The following is a 14602-nucleotide window of genomic DNA, read 5'->3' on the forward strand; positions in this document are numbered from 1 at the left end:
AGGTGGCGAGTTGGCAGAATTTGAATTTCTGCAATCAAAAAGCCCACTTATGGCAAAGCATCCGGGTCTCTTGTGTAGGAGAGTCACCTTTCACCAAATCCAAAACTGGACAGGAGTTAAGGGAAAGACAGAGGAGAGAACCCTGCTTTGAGTTCCAAACCCCTTCATGTCTAAGGCCTTCACACTTTAAAACAGCCGGTGTGTTTTTTTTTTAAAAGGCATTTCAATTTTAAAAATGCAGATTTTTGGGGTCTGGTTTAATTTCAGAAATGTTGAAATTGTCCCCACACCCACCACCTTCTCAAAAAACAGACTGGTCCAAAGTTGACCTACTCAGCTGTCATGTAGCCTGACAATTTAATTACTCTTTTTTTCTTCTTTTTAACCCAAGGTTCTAATTACGCTGCCATCACAGTTGGCCTCACTTTGGCAGGCACCGTGGTCTACGTTGTTCTGATCTTGTTGAAGAGATCGTTTGTGAGACTACACTGCAGGAGCAGAATTAGAAATTCCAACCGGGCCAGGCCATTCTGATAATAAACAAAATGAACTGAAGCCCTGGGACTTGCCTGACATGCGATGTATGTATCTATTCATTGGCATTCACTTCCTGCAGCTCCCTCTGCTGTCAGCTAGAGGCCTCACAACCTGCAGTGGCTGGTTTCTGAATCCTGCTGTGGATTTGGAATTTATTTTCTGGATTTGAACTCAATTTCTACATTTTAGCAAAAGTGCAAAAATAAATCATCAAAAACCCAACACTGTAATCTTCTCACTGTCTGAAGCCATTTACAATGCAACCAGAGAGGAACTGGGGGTGGGGGGGCATGCTGGGCTGGGTCATGGCTCTTTCACCTCCTGGGCCTGACCCCAAATCCAGCTTGGCCTGATTCAATGAAAATCTCTGCTCCCCTTAATGTTTTTTGTGTCTAGAAATCTATCTATCTCCCTCTTAAATATATTCAGTGACTTGGCCTCCACAGCCTTCTGTGGTAGAGAATTCCACAGGTTCACCACCCTCTGAGTGAAAACATTTCTCCTCATCTCGATCCTAAATTTCCTACCCCGTATCCTGAGACTGTGACCCCTTGTTCTAGACTTCCCAGCCCGGGGGAAACATCCTCCCCGCATCCAGTCTGTCCAATCCCGTCAGAATTTTATGTTTCAATGAGATCCCCCCTCATTCTTCTAAACTCTAGTGAATACAGGCCTAGTCGACCCAATCGCTCCTCATCCCAGGAATCAGTCTTCGCTGCATTCCGTCTATGGCAAGTATATCCTTTCTTAGGTAAGGAGACCGAAACTGCACACAATACTCCAGGTCAGGTCTCACCAAGGCCCTGTATAACTGTAGTAAGACATCCTTGCTCCTGGAGTCAAATCCTCTTGCAATGAAGGCCAACATACCATTTGCCTTCCTAGCTGCTTGCTTTCAATGACTGGTGTACAAGTAATGCCAAACGAGCAGAGAAACCACCTCCATGCCTCGATTTTCACATTGCACAAGCCACTTGAGTGACGTACAAGATTGCAGCCAATGTCCATGGCACTGTATCCCAGCATATAGAAGCACCTTAGAATGATGAGTTGTGACAAATTGGAAGACTAAATTGAGACAAGGCATGAAGCTTGAGCAGCGATCATTGTACAGTCCCAATCATGCAGCTTTATTTACAATGCAGACTGTTCCTGGCTTATTCATGACTGCACACTACAAGCTACCAAGAAATCGAAGATGGTTCCATCTTCTGTTTGTGTCTCATAACATCTGAGACAAAGCAGAAGTTATACCCAAATTGATTTTATAGCAAAACACCTTAATTTCATAAACCTGAATCTGAGCTGGAAAGGAAATTGATCCGTGCTGTGTGCAATAAATCAGCATCTTTTGCAAGCTCCCAAGGCATCTAAAAGGAAACGTCTTTACAAAATACTAAGTAGATGTTGCTCAAATAGAATGTAGATTTTAATTTTCGATATGTTAATTAACTGGATCAAATTTAATGTCAGTCAACACATAGGAAAGCTAAAAATTAGGCAGGGATTATTCAGTTAGATGCTAGTGAGAGTGATGGAGTTAATGGACTTCTACAAAATGAAATATTTTTATCCTTGTAACCAAACTGTATCTGTCACATTGTAGTTTAACTGGGTAGTTAATAATGAAACTTTGTAACAACCTGGATGTTGGAGCTTAAACTGATGGTGTTGGAAACTCCCAAACTATATTTTAAGTGACATTTCACTTTCAAATTACTGTAATCACAGAAGCCAAAAATAAATCGATATTCATCATCATCTGCAGTCCCTCGGAATTGAGGAAAACTTGCTTCCACTCTTAGAATGAGCCCTTAGGTGGCTGAACAGTCCAATACGTGAACCACAGTCCCGGTCATAGGCGGAACAGACAGTGAAAGGGGTGGGTGGGACAGGTTTGCCGCACGCTCTGTACTATTTCTGTTATCCATATTATCGTGCTGTTCCTGTGTAGTTTCTAGACCCGGAAGTACAGTGGCTCATATATGCAGAACTTATTTACAAAATATTCTTTGCTACATGTTTTAAAATCAAAAAATTATTGGTGTATAACAAAAATTTTTAAACAGGAAGAGTGACCTCTACCCAAAAAAAGAAAAAAAGCTACTTTGGTTAAAAAAGATGATATCAAAAGGGGCATGGGCAGCACTGTGACTCCACACACAGGAAGTCAAAAGTAAGACTCCGGTTCACATCTGTAATACTCTATACTTGGAGATTTAGGTCCAACATGCGCACCTGCTTTCCAAGAAACATTGGCCCGTATTTTGTTATGTTAATTAACTGGATCAAATTTAATGTCAGTCAACACATAGGAAAGCTAAAAATTAGGCAGGGATTATTCAGTTAGATACTAGTGAGAGTGATGGAGTTAATGGACTTCTACAAAATGAAATATTTTTATCCTTGTAACCAAACTGTATGTCACATTGTAGTTTAACTGGGTAGTTAGTTAATAATGAAACTTTGTAACAACCTGGATGTTGGAGCTTAAACTGATGGTGTTGGAAGCTCCCAAACTATATTTTAAGTGACATTTCACTTTCAAATTACTGTAATCACAGTACGTATGCGCCCATAAGGATCCCGCAAGTTCCGGGTTTTCACGCGCAAAGCACATGCGCAAAAACCCGGAACTTGCAATCTGTCAAGAATCTTCTTGACAGATTGAAGCCATCCCCGGCTACTTGCCCAAACTCCTGCCCAGCCAATGTCTGTGAAATTCTTATGCCTGCTTTTACCATCGCAAGAGTTTAAATGAATATAAAAATAATTTTTTTTCCAATTATTTAAACATTAAAACACCTGTAAAATAAGTTGTGGTTATTTTTAGCTCCTTTAAAACAACATTTAATTTTTTGAAAAATGTAAATGTTTAATTAAATTGTATTTTAATTAATTTTAAATGTTTAATTTTTAACATTTATTTGGTATGTAAATGTGTTTGCGATCACCATTCATGCTTATGGGGATTCCGTACACACACAACCCCCATAAGCATGAATGGGGAATCCCCTTCTTTCATTGGTTGGGCTGGCCCACGTGATCCCAGGGGCGCTAGCGTACCGCCTGTGTCTCGGAGATACGTGAGCCTCTGCACGTCTATGCGTAGTGCCCAGGAGTGAGAGTCTCCGTGGATCCCCAAGCAGAAGGTAGGCGTGGATTTTATTTGCGGATCGGAGGCATTTCCCTGTGGGAAGCATCCAACCACGAATTTAGGCCCTTTTTTGCATAATGCTAGCACAGCTATAGCTGGCAACCCCGAATACTTGAGCAGTTGTGTCACTTTTGGGTTTTAATATGAAGCCCAATCATATCAATTGGCCCACCGGGAGAAAATTCCCAGACCCACTTCCATTTTGCTGCAAGTGCTGCGAAAGCCAGTGTTGCCTTCAAAGTAATGCCGGTGATGTGGGAACAGAACAAAGGAAAATCCTGCCAACTTCAATTGGGGGTCCTCCTCGATACCCTTCCCCCGCAGTTAGGGAACTACTGCTCTATGACGTGTAAGGAAAAGGTTTCAACAGTAACCGTTTTAAAGGGATGAGTTATTTTTTTTAAATATTCCAAACTTGAAATGCATGGCTGAGGGACTGTGAATGAATGGGATGGTGTCATAGTACCTCTTCACGCCATTCTTCACTTGTGAATCAAGTCAGTTAAGTGTCCGCGGGCTCTTTAACTGCAGGGAGCACCTTCACTATGTCCAATGTTCACAGATGTCCACTTTTCACCAGGAGGACACTGATAGCAATCAGGAGTGGGAACCCTGACCGTATTTTATCCTCTCTAGACCAAGACAACGGAGGTCAAACATTGCACACAAACAGCCAACCTGACTGAGGTGAGCTAACTCAGCAAAAACCAGGGATTGAATCTGGGGCATTTCTAGTCTGTATGTAGCAAATGTAGAAACCCAGAGTGAAGATTCTCTCAAGAATCCTTTAGAGGGGATTTTGGAATTCTTAAAAACTCAGGCTTCATCTGGGGTTGTAACCTGTCTAGCTTGCCATTAACCTTGTTGATTACATTTCCCGAAGGCCCAGATACCACAAGTCTAGCTTTTAAAGTAGCCATTTACCTTTTCCACTTACAATACATTAAACACAAACTATAATAATCTTTACAGCTAATGAACTTCCAGGTAGTAAGGTAACTCAGGCCACAATCCCTGCCCTATTTAGATTCAAAAATGGTGACGACCCTATTACCAGCTGGGATTTCCACCTACCCAGTTTTGGAATGGGCAACCTGGTTTGAGTGGGCCGTGTGGAAATTTCTGAAACTTAAAACTAGATACAAGTTTGGGTTGTAATACAGTCAGGACTCACTCCCTGTCCTGTGCAGACTTGTCAAAAGGTACCAACCCTACCGCCAATTCAACAAGTACGGGCAACTCAAATAATAAAACTGGACAGTATAAACATTTTAAATCAGGACATTTTAAATACTAGCATTTTATTTTGTAAGAACTTTTATACAGACACAATGAGTCAGGTGAGCCAATAGCTTGAACCCCCGACATGTATGCTCTTCATTTTTGTTAACATTAGCTGCCTCAAAGCTGATGTGCATCAGTTTGCTCAGGGCTTCATGCCTCAACATCTGGGTGTATTGTAATTCAATAAACAGGCAAATAAAGACATTTACTTTTTTTGATTCACTTCCTTCAGAATATTATCACAATTTTAAAATACTTGAGCACTCCAGGCTAGTTTGTAGCTACAACACAGGTGCAGTGCCATCCCGACATGAAGACTGCTATGCCACATGGTCTTTCTTCGGGAGGGATTGAAAGCAGAGAAGGGATTTTAAAATGTTTTAAAGTCAAAGGAATGTCAGGGGGTTTATTGTTTGTTCAAAGTACTCCCAATTGCCTATTTAAAAAAAAAAGAAAAAAAATCTCACCGAAGGAGACACTCACCACGTCAGGTGTCTTCGCTGCTGTGGTGACATCACCAAAGGGAGACTTTCAGAACAGCTCCACTTGTTGTCCAACTCGGGGCAAGCAATACTCGGTCGCTGCAATCAATGGAGTAGATCCAGGATGCACACCGCTCCTCTCAGTCATTACAGAAGCAAACCCATCATGAGGAACCAGCATCCATTGGAGCAAGATTAAAAATACAATGCCTGGTCTAGTGCTAGGTCAGTATTCTTTCTAGTTGAGGACACCAATCCCTTCTTAACAGAATAACCGTCAGGTGCAGGTTTATTTTTTTACCTCTCAAGGAAAGTACATTCTGGGGGTGAGGAAATGTATTTATCAGTAATATGTTTTAGTCCACAGGTTGTTTCTTACTAGTATACAGACCCTCAAGTCAGATCTCCCTCACTGCTAGTCCAGTTCGCAGGTATCAACAGGAGCAAGCATCTCTGTGCTACTCCATGGTAAACAGCACAGACGTGCGACTTCAAACTAGTCAGAGTGCTACTCAGAAACCACTTGAGCCCAGGATACCATGTCACAGAATGGGATATGTGCAATCAGTTTACAGCATGGCCCCAACACACGAGCAACTCCAGAGAGGCACCCATACCATTTTGAATTTATTTCTCTTGCTATTTGCATTGGTAACATCCCGAGCAACCTAGGAAGGCTAATACAACACTTACATTATTGTAAGAAACATAATCACTTTTTTTTTTAAATTGTGCTCATACTGCTATTTTCTTACATTACAGGCAGTACATTGTATACAAGTACCCCCCCCCCCAGATTTTGCATCCCTTGACGAAATATTCATCTTGCTACAGTTGATCTGCAGGTAGCCCCACTATACAATTAACTTAATTCAAAACACTTTTTTGGTCACAGTTAACACAAGCAGGTACATTATTAAGCCACATATTTTCTGTTGCTCAATCTGATTTACTGAAAGAAGTTTACAATCTTGTGTGTGCAAAGACATGCATTTGAAAATGAAATGTTTGGCAGGCCTCTTCAACATGGCTGAGGTACTCTCGAGGGTCAGATTTTGCCCGATGTGGTTTGCTGGTTTCTTGCTTTTACTGTTGGATGTGGGAGTTGGGATTATGTGCGGTTCCAGTTCATCAGTCAAATTGCTGCTTCTTAATACGATCATGAAATAAAGTGCAATCATTTCCTGGAAGTAAAGAAAAGGTTCAAACAGATTTGGGGGAATCAAGAAACACAACTTTTTACTCTCTGAAATCAATTGCAAGAACACTTTCTGCAGAACCAAGGGTTTCAATATTACAACACTAAAGCCACTTTGATACTTAACAGGTTTTTGGTTCCAATCTGGGAAGAGCAACTAGTTGCCTGAATGCCTACTACCTGGATGTATTAGGACTAGAGAGTTTTGCTCTGATCCATTTATGGATCAGAGCAAAATGATAGGTGCCGGCACTCTAAAGACGAGGCTTTGTCTTCGCAAGGACTATGCCGTGCTCACTGATACCAATGCCACTCTCATCCATGTATTCATATACAGTAGCAACTTGCCCTCAGAATTAGAATGAATAACTTCAATATAAATTAGACAGGCTAAAACAAATATATTCCCAGGGATAGATGGCATTAATCCCAGAGTACTGAGAGGAGCAGGTGCAAGATGTTGCCGGTCATTGTGAGGGAGCAAGTGAACATTGGGATGGTATACGTTGATTTAGAAACATGGTCGCCATTTTTGGCAATGCGCACCAAGCAGTCACAAGCAACCACAGGCCCATTATCCTTACTTCAATAGTGCAATATAATGGAATCAATCATCAGATTATCTGCACAATAATCTAGTAAACAGCAATCAATATGGATTCACATGGGTAACATTCTACCGTAAATATCCTCGAATTGTTTGAAGAAGTGACATTCTAAGCGGGCTAAAAAAAGCCCTATGATGTGGTATACCAGTCTTCCAAATGGTATTTAATAAAGTCCCTCCCAGTTATGCTCAAAACTATGGGGAGTCAGGACAAATCTGAGGAATGGATAAAACATTGGCTGAAGGACAGAAAACAATGGGTACTTGTCAGGAGGAGCTGTGTGAGGATTGGGGTGGTGCTGAGTGGGGTTCCCAGGATTTGGTATTGGGACCACCACTGCTTCTAAACTTACATCAATGGACTGGATTCAGAAACTCAATGAAAATTGATAACATTTGTAGATGTTACCAAACCAGGAAGGGCCAATCGATATAGAAGAGGCTGTTCGGAAATTACAAAATGAGACGCTGTTGTAACGAGGCAGAGGGGAGCTTAGAGTTAAACTGGACAATTATTTCAAAATAAATTATGAGTGCGGAACAAGCGGAAATAAATTAAAACTAATAAAAGGCACAGTTAAGACAGATATCAGGAAGTTGTTTTCACATAAATAATGATTAATACACAAAATTGACTTCTGGATGAAGTAATGGAGGTGGAAACCCTGGAGTCATTTGAGAAATAATTGAATGCTGCAAAGGGAGACTGTAGAGGCTGAATGTGTGAACATTAATGAGCCAAATGGCCTTCCACATTGGTAACTGTCTTGTGATCAGTGGTATAGTGTCATAGTGACATACAGGCTTAACGGCCTCACTGATCAGAACCATTTCCTATTGAAGGTGCCCCTATAAATTCTTTCCTTCCCCTCCCCTCAGAAAAAAAATTCCTCATCTAACAAACCAGACAATAACGGGCTGAACTCACGTGTACCATAGAGAGGAGCAGAATATGAATATCAGGATTGTTGTTTACACCCAGGGTTTCTGCATGGCAGTCCAACACTTTACTGCCAGAGTTACTAAGTAGCTTCTTCTGAAATGTCAGTGGATTTCCAGCAATTTCTCACCTTACATTACAGAAAAGAATGAGGTTCTGGATGGCAGTGAGAGTAGATTGGTCATTCTGCCCAGTTATAAGGTGCCTGTCGACCACCACATGGACAGCATCTGGCTCACTAGCTAAAAATGGAGAGAAAGATAGAGAGTATAATGATACTTAAGGTTTAACCATTACATCCAACAAGATAGGCACAGTCCCTGTGGTTTCTCCCCAGCTCTCAAAAGGCACAGAATTGCTCCTTTCTTGATCTGAAGACTGTGGGTCTTCAGCTTCCATGTCACAGAGATTTCACATTGATCATTTTCAGTCTTTTGAAAGAAGAACACAAGGACACAACATAAGAGTTAGGAGCTGGAGTTGGCCATTTGGCCCCTCAAGCCTGCTCCTCCATTCAACAAGATCACGGCTGATCTTCGACCTCAACTCCACCTTCCTGCACTATCCCCATATCCCTTAATTCCCAAAAATTTATCGACTTCTGTTTTGAATATACTCAATGACTGAGCATCCACAGCTCTCCAGGGTAGAGAATTCCAAAGATTCACAACCCTTTGAGTGAAGAAATTTCTCCTTATCTCAGTCCTAAATGGCCGGCCCCTTACTCCAAGACTGTGACCCCATGTTCTAGATTCCCCAGCCCGGGGAAACATCTTCTCAGCATTAACCCTGTCAAGCCCTTTAAGAATTTTATATGTTTCAATGAGATCACCTCTCATTCTTCTAAACTCTAGAGAATATAGGCTTAGTCTACTCAATCTTTTCCTCAAAGGGCAATCCCCTCATCCCAAGAACCAGTCTAGTGAACCTTCGTTGCACTCCAAGGCAAGTGTGTCTTTCCTTAGGTAAAGAGACCAGACTGTACAGAGTATTCCAGGTGTGGCCGCACCAATTGCCCTGTATAATTGCAGTAAGACTTATTTATTCTTATGCTCTAATTCCTTTGAAACAAAAGCTAACATACCATTTGCTTTCCTAATTGCTTGCTGTACCTGCATGTTAACTTTTTGTGATTGATGTACAAGGACACCCTGGTTCCTCTGACTGCAAACATTTCCCAGTCTCTTGCCATTCAAAAAATATTCTGCTTATTTGTTTTTCCTACCAAAGTGGGTAACTTCACACTTCCCCACATTGTATTCCATTTGCCATGTTTTTGCCCACTCTGACAACCTGTCTATACTCTCTGCAGCCTCTTTGCATCCTCCTCATAGTTTACTTTCCCATCTAAACTTTGTATCATCAGCAAACTTGCACATGTTACACTCAGTTCCTTCATCTAAGTCACTGATATAGATTATAAATAGCTGAGCCCCAAGCACTGATCCTTGCGGTACCCCACTAGTTACAGCCGGTCAACCTGAAAAAGTCCAGTTTATTCCTACTCTGTTTTCTGTCCATTAACCAATCCTCAATTCCTGCTAATATATTACCTCCCAATGCCATGGGTCCTAATTTTGTGCAATAATCTCTTGTGTGGCACCTTATTCGAATCCTTTTTGAAAATCCAAATACACGACATCCACTGATTCCCTCTTATCCATCCTACTAGTTACATCTTCAAAAAACTCTTAACAGATTTGTCAAACACGATTTCCCTTTCATAAAAGTATGTTGACTCTACCTAATCATATTACGATTTTCTAACTGCCCTGTTACCACATTCCTAATAAATTGATTCTGGCATTTTGCCTACTACTGACATCAGGCTAACCGACCTATAGTTCCCCGTTTTTTCTCTTCCTCCTTTCTTAAATAGCGGGGTCATGTTTGCTACCTTCCACTCCTTGGGGACTGTTTTAGAATCTAGGGAGTTCTGGAAGATTAATACCAGTGCATCCACTATCTCTGCAGCTACCTCTTAAAAGCCTAGGATGCAGATCGTCAGGTCCAGGAGATTTGTCACCACATAGTCCCATAATTTCTCCAGTACTATGCCTGTACTTCTACCGATTTCTTTAAGTTCCTCATTCTCTCTAGACCCTTGGTTCCCCATTATTTCCTTATTGGCCATTATAATTTCTCCTGTCTCTGCCTCTAATGTGCTCACATTTACTTTCACTTATCTTTTCCTATTTACATACCTATAGAAACGTCTACAATTTGTTTTTATGGTGTGTGTGTGGGGGGGGGGGCCGGGCGGGCGTGGGGGTGCATGCGTGCGCACTGTGGGGGGGGGGGGGGGCAGGGGTGGCGGTGCACACACACACACTAGCAAGATACATTAAAAACAAATTGTAATCGTTTCTATAGGTATGTAAATAGGAAAAGATAAGTGAAAGTAAATGTGGGCACATTAGAGGCAGAGACAGGAGAAATTATAATGGCCAATAAGGAAATGGCAGTGACATTAAACAAATACTTTGTATCTGTCTTCATGGTAGAAGACACAAAAAACATTCCGTAAATAATTGGGAACCAAGGGTCTAGAGAGAATGAGGAATTCATGCATAGGCATCTTCCACCGTCTAAAATGAAGTTCGGGACCTGGCCAGCATTGGTCTCATCAGTCACCTTAGAACTCATTTTAATGTGGAAGCAAGACATCCTCGACTGCGGGGGAATGCCTAAGATGATGATTCCCACTTCCGAATAACTATTTTATTCCAACGGATCATGTCATATTCATTGCTATGGTTACACAGCAATGCAAGAGTTCCATTTATATTTATGTTAATTTATTATTTTTCAGCAAGGGACGTGACAGCCATATATCAGAGAAATCCCTATTGTTGCAGCGTTTAGTTACGAGTGAAAACTTCCCTTAGCTGCAGATGTGTGATGACAGGATTAAGCCCGGCTGCAATTATCTTTTACAGCTACCAGCATTCACTGTCCGGCCTCAGGAGATGAAGTATAGCCATTTGGATGAGGTGCAAAAGAGCTGTCAATCCTCTCGGAATCAAACCCAGCCAAAGGCTACCTTCGCAGCACAAGGCGAGATCATTGGGGGAGAATACTGAAACGAAAATATTGAGTAATCTAATGGCAATAATGAATGCCAAAGTCTCACTTAAAATAAAATCACGCCAAAGATCGTTTCAGCATCCCCTTGAACCAAAACAACCGTTGCTGTGATGAAACACTGACTGTAATGATTTTATATTGCCGTGAGGCGGAGCAGCTTGGACTCAAAATACAACACTCAGCTAAAGAGAAATCAGTTGGGTGTTTTAACAAAAGATTCGCACGATCCAGAAACGTTCTTTTAGGTGTAAAGGAAGCCAAAAAAGCCCCTGAATTACAACAATTACCCCAAGACAGAAACAAAGCAGACCTACCACTGAAGGTGGCTCCAGAATCTTTCACAAAATCCTCCACAATGACTGGAAGGCTGGCAAAATTCTTCCTCCGCACTAGCTCAAAGACAGAGGGCTGTGAAGAGAAATGGTCGATTATACATTTATTCAAATAAACTACAAAAGCTAATCTTGGACCAGATCATCATCTTTGGACATGAACAGTACCATCAACGCAACTAGATTAGTAATCTAGATTACTCCTGCATGGAACGCTCATAGTTAGAGTAATCAATATGATCAGCCATGAACTCATTGAATGGTGGTGCAGTCTCGAAGGGCCGAATGGCCTACTCCTGCACCTATTTTCTATGTTTCTATGTTAAACCTGGCTTGTTTATCTGAAGGTCTATGAAATATTAAGCTTTCAAAAATATATACACCAGGAATTTTTGTGGAGGTGCGCGAATGGGAGATCGGCAAAATCACCTGCTAAAAATGGCAATTCTCAGGATTTCCGCTGACCGAGAGAAATCAGGAGAACCCGGGGAAAATCAAGGCCATGCAGTTTTAGGAGCCAGAGGAATTATCAAAAGGCCATTTATTTCAATGCAATGGACAATTGTCCTACAGTAAAAATGTAACAATGAACCTCTCTCTCTCTCCTCGTCATCTTCCTCACATACTCATGCACTGCACGTTAAGAGGTTAACTAAAACGGCAGCACATCCATCACAAACTTCCATATACTTAGCAAGGGCATCAAAAATGTTAACATTGTATTGAAGTTGCACGCTGACTGTGTGAGTAAATTCCACATGATGTGGTACTAAGCTGTAGAGAGCAGAAGATCCTACGTTCTATCCTTAGTCGGTGTTGAATCTATTATTCCCAGTCAGAACAGTTAGGTCATCTCAATCGACCTCACTGCAAGATAGGTAAAGAAGGGGAGAGGGGGGCGACGGGAGTAAGGAAAGTCGACCAGGGCTCCCAGTGACTCTGACTAGAAATGATGAATGTGTGGTCACGAGTGAGGACAGAATCAGGCTTCACAGGAATGCTCTCCATGATAAAATATCCCATTAATTCTGAGTGTCTAGGCTTACAAATGGAAAATGGTCACTGGAACAAGATCATCAATGGCAACGTACCCCAGCAAAGAATAAACATAGTCAAGAGATCAAGGGAGAAAACAGAAAAAAAAATTTAACTCGCTATTCTACTTATGCCAACCATGTCTTGCCTAAGCAGATGATAAAGCCATCCAATAGCCTGCAATGGGGCAAAGTGAACAAATAATTGAAGATCCCTGTGATCTGGTGGTTTCCTTTTGCGAAGAATGAGGATGCCACAATGTATATACATATATAAATTAAATAACAATACAAGCCTTCTTGTGTAAAGTACATTACACAAAGTACTAGATCAGCTCCGCTGGGCAGGCCACATTGTCCGCATGCCAGACACGAGACTCCCAAAGCAAGCACTCTACTCGGAACTCCTTCACAGCAAACGAGCCAAAGGTGGGCAGAGGAAACGTTACAAGGACACCCTCAAAGCCTCCCTGATAAAATGCAACATCCCCGACACCTGGGAGTCCCTGGCCAAAGACCGCCCCAAGTGGAGGAAGTGCACCCAGGAGGGCGCTGAGCACCTCGAGTCTCATCGCCGAGAGCATGCAGAAATCAAGTGCAGGCAGCGGAAAGAGCGTGCGGAAAACCTGTCCCACCCACCCTTTCGCTCAACGACTATCTGTCCCACCTGTGACAGGGACTGTGGTTCTCATATTGGACTGTTCAGCCACCCAAGGACTCATTTTAAGAATGGAAGCAAGTCTTCCTCGATTCCGAGGGACTGACTATGATGATGACAACATTTAAACAGAGCTCTTACTCCAGTGATGCTGTATCCCTGGAACATCCACGACTTGTCCTGATTGGTAGCACAACACAAAGCAGCAACGCCATGTCCCACCACACAAATTGGCTCTGCAATTAGACAAATGAAACAAAAATAAATAAGGACAGATTACCCTTTCCCCACCCCCCCTAATTATTATATTCGGGAAGTCTTCGAAATAGATTAATTTCAATCACTTTTCTCTGGTTCGGAGAGATTGTGTATCGCACTGCCACCTGTCTTGAACCGAGTGTCTAGATAATTTTACAATGTAAAAGTCTGTCAAAAAAATAGTCCCTGCAAATACTGGAAACGCAGGTCAGTCAGCATCCATGGAGAACACACAAGTTAACGAGTCGAGCTACAGCCTTTCATCAGAATGTAAAGGATGAAAAATAAACAAGCATTTGAACAGAATCAGAACAAAGGGGAAGCAGAATCAAAAACAACATGAGAGGGGGTAAGCATGTAATATGCATTAAAAAAAAACAGAAGCTTGTCATTTGGCTAAGACAATGGAAAGAAACAATCAAGAAATTAAAGATATTCAAGAAACAAAGAATGTATGATTGGCTGACTTAGTGGGAGGCAAAGGATGAGAAGATGGATAGAAAACCTGTAAATCAGATCTCAAAATAAAACAGAAGCTGGCAAAGTAAGGTATGATTTAATGGTCCAAATAGAAAAACAGGCCAAAAGTGGTGTTGTTTTAAAAAAAAGTGTATCTAATACTATAAGTTCATCTCTCCTACACCCCACACCCCCACTTACTTTCCATCGGATATACGGCACAGAAACAGACCATCCGGCCCAGCCAGTCCATGCCGGCGTTTATGCTCCACTCGACCTTCCTCCTGTCTTTCCTCATCTAACTCCAGCAGCATTATCCTCTATTCACTTCTCCCTCATATGTTTAGCCAGCCTCCCCTTAAATGCATCGATACTATTTGTTTTAATTATTTTCTGTGATAGAGAGTTCCACATTCCCACCAGAAGTTTCTGCTACTTCTACGTCTTAATATTGCTTAACAACGAATTTCTCTAAATTAAGATTTTTCAATATTCATCATCAATAGGAAAAATATGTGAGCTCCCTTTGCTAAACCAGGTCATGGGTCAGCTTAATCTGGTTATAAGAA

General features: G+C 41.6%; 1 protein-coding gene across 1 annotated transcript in view; it reads right to left on the reverse strand.

Moving 5' to 3' along the window:
* Nucleotides 1-4976: 4976 nt before the first annotated feature.
* gatd1 (glutamine amidotransferase class 1 domain containing 1) overlaps nucleotides 4977-14602 on the reverse strand; it is a 28139-nt gene continuing 18513 nt past the window's right edge. Inside the window, exons 5-8 of the mRNA XM_070898674.1 lie at nucleotides 13458-13552; nucleotides 11607-11700; nucleotides 8336-8447; nucleotides 4977-6644 (exon numbers count right to left, since the gene is read on the reverse strand). Coding sequence (XP_070754775.1) covers nucleotides 6638-6644; nucleotides 8336-8447; nucleotides 11607-11700; nucleotides 13458-13552 — 308 coding nt within the window. The 3' untranslated portion in view covers nucleotides 4977-6637. The remainder of the gene's footprint in view (nucleotides 6645-8335; nucleotides 8448-11606; nucleotides 11701-13457; nucleotides 13553-14602) is intronic.

The sequence above is a fragment of the Pristiophorus japonicus genome, chromosome 14, assembly GCF_044704955.1.
Source record: "Pristiophorus japonicus isolate sPriJap1 chromosome 14, sPriJap1.hap1, whole genome shotgun sequence".
In the NCBI taxonomy this organism is placed as follows: domain Eukaryota; kingdom Metazoa; phylum Chordata; class Chondrichthyes; family Pristiophoridae; genus Pristiophorus; species Pristiophorus japonicus.